The sequence below is a fragment of the Polistes canadensis genome, unplaced genomic scaffold, assembly GCF_001313835.1.
Source record: "Polistes canadensis isolate GaletaPanama2010 unplaced genomic scaffold, ASM131383v1 scaffold_208, whole genome shotgun sequence".
Lineage (NCBI taxonomy): Eukaryota > Metazoa > Arthropoda > Insecta > Hymenoptera > Vespidae > Polistes > Polistes canadensis.
Window position 1 is genome coordinate 248,513 of NW_014569755.1, and position 1,992 is coordinate 250,504.

Consider the following 1,992-nt stretch of genomic DNA (forward strand, 5'->3'; position numbering starts at 1 on the left):
AACAACAACAACAACAACAACAAAAAGATTATTTTGTAAACTAATTAAAAGATTAATGTGAGAAAAATAAATAAAATATGTTATAATAAATTAAGGGTAGAGAAAGAGAGAGAGAGAGAGAGAGTGATTAAAAAATTGACGGTAGAAAAAATTAAATGGGAAAAGTAATGAAAAGAAAAAACAAACAAAAAAAGAAACTGTTTTCACAAAATAACGTGTGCAATTTTATCCGAAATTTTGGTGTTGTTTGAATAATTTATTTAGAATTATTCAAGTTTCTTTTACATACGCTTTTGAAATTTTGTTTAAAAGTATCAAAATATGAATGAATATGTGAACGGATTCATTAGATAATTTTTTCATTGAATTTTTAATCAAATTATAATAATCATTATCATTAATTCGTCATATTTTTCTTATCGATTATCTTAAAAAAAGGTTTCTATGATACAGACTGATACCATAAATTATTTTACGATCTCTTTACCTTTCCATTTTTATTTCCTTATTTTTATTATTTCCCCCCCCCCGCCCCCCCCATTTCTTTCATTTTATAACATTTTCGTGAATTCCAGTCGTTTCGAATGTTTCGACAGACACGCAAATGCGAATACGCGGAGTCGGAGAGATTTAATCGTAAAAAAAAAAAAGAAAAAAGAAAGAAAGAAAAGTTAAAAGGAAACAAATCCGTTCTTTCGAATAATAATAATAAAACGAAATAATATAAATATGTTATATTGAAAAAGTATTTAATCATAAAATACCAGTCCTATTAAATTATTACACAAATAAAAAAAAAAATTTGTTGAATGCTTGAATTGAATGCATGTTTCTTCAATGCTTGAATTTTATTTTTTCTATCTTTTTTTTTTTTTCATAATTGATGGAAAACAATTCTATATCGAATATTTTAATATAAAAAAAATTGAATCGATTTATCTTCTTCTTCTTCTTTTTTTTTTTTTATAGAAAAAGTTATAAAATGTCAGAGAGGTTGGGGGTAAGGTAAAGAAGAAGAGTAGTATACGAGTAGAGGCGTAGAATGAAAAATTCACACGTATAAACGCACTTTGTTTTCCTGTCGTGTTATGTTTTTTTTTCTTTTTTATTTTTTTTATTTTTCTTTTCAAGGACTCCACCACACCACCCCTTTTACCGTGCATAAAAATCATCTGTAACTTGGTCGGCTCGTTTTATAACCGTGATATAAAATATTGCGCTCGTAAACACAGTGGTTGTTGTTGTTGTTTGTTGTGTGCGAGCTCGTGAAAATCTAAATATGAAAGATAATCGAGACTACGTAAAACTTGGCTCATGTATTACGGGTTATCATGCTGAAGTATGGAAACAATGGAGAGAGATAGAAATAAATTTAAAAAAAAATCCTAGGAAACAAGAAGAGACGAAAAAGAAAAAATGTATCTTTTTTCTTACAAAATTACAATCAATTATTTAAATGTAAATTAAAAATACAAATGAATACCTGACTCGATCATTATAGGTGATGGTTGTACAGCATGTTGTTCTTTGGCGATGTTGAATTCCTATAAAAATATATATACAAAATAATATATTCTTTGTTAATATAATGTTAAAGATAAATACAAAAAAGAAAAAGAGAGAGTGAGAGTAATAAAGGGGAGTATTAATTTTCTAAGCAAATTAACATCTAAAATTATCAACCCTTATGAGATCGAAACATCCCTTTGTTTTTCTCTCACTTTCCCAATGACTTTTTCTTTTTCGTTATAAAAAAAGAAGCCAATTAACGTATAACACACACCGAGGTGCTCGTTATTTAATTGGTTAAAACCTTTTATTACGTTGGAAAAATTCGAATATATTTTATCCTTGTATGTTTTTTTCGCTGAAATTAATAACCGATAGAAAAAAAAAAAAACAAAAAAAAAAAAAGAAAAAAGTATAGAAAAATTTTGTATATATCTATATTTATATATATTTTTAAACATATAAAATATAATTTATCAGAAT

The 1,992-nt window shown here is 26.1% G+C and overlaps 1 protein-coding gene across 3 annotated transcripts in view; it reads right to left on the reverse strand.

Moving 5' to 3' along the window:
* Window positions 1-1,014: 1,014 nt before the first annotated feature.
* LOC106789945 overlaps window positions 1,015-1,992 on the reverse strand; it is a 35,002-nt gene continuing 34,024 nt past the window's right edge. Inside the window, exon 2 of one of the 3 annotated variants that reach the window (XR_001382041.1) lies at window positions 1,015-1,544. Coding sequence is in view for 2 of the 3 variants with exons in the window: in XM_014754525.1 (XP_014610011.1) it covers window positions 1,464-1,544 (81 nt within the window). In the remaining variant the exon portion in view is untranslated. The remainder of the gene's footprint in view (window positions 1,545-1,992) is intronic. The other 2 variants (XM_014754525.1, XM_014754523.1) reach the window with 2 other exon arrangements.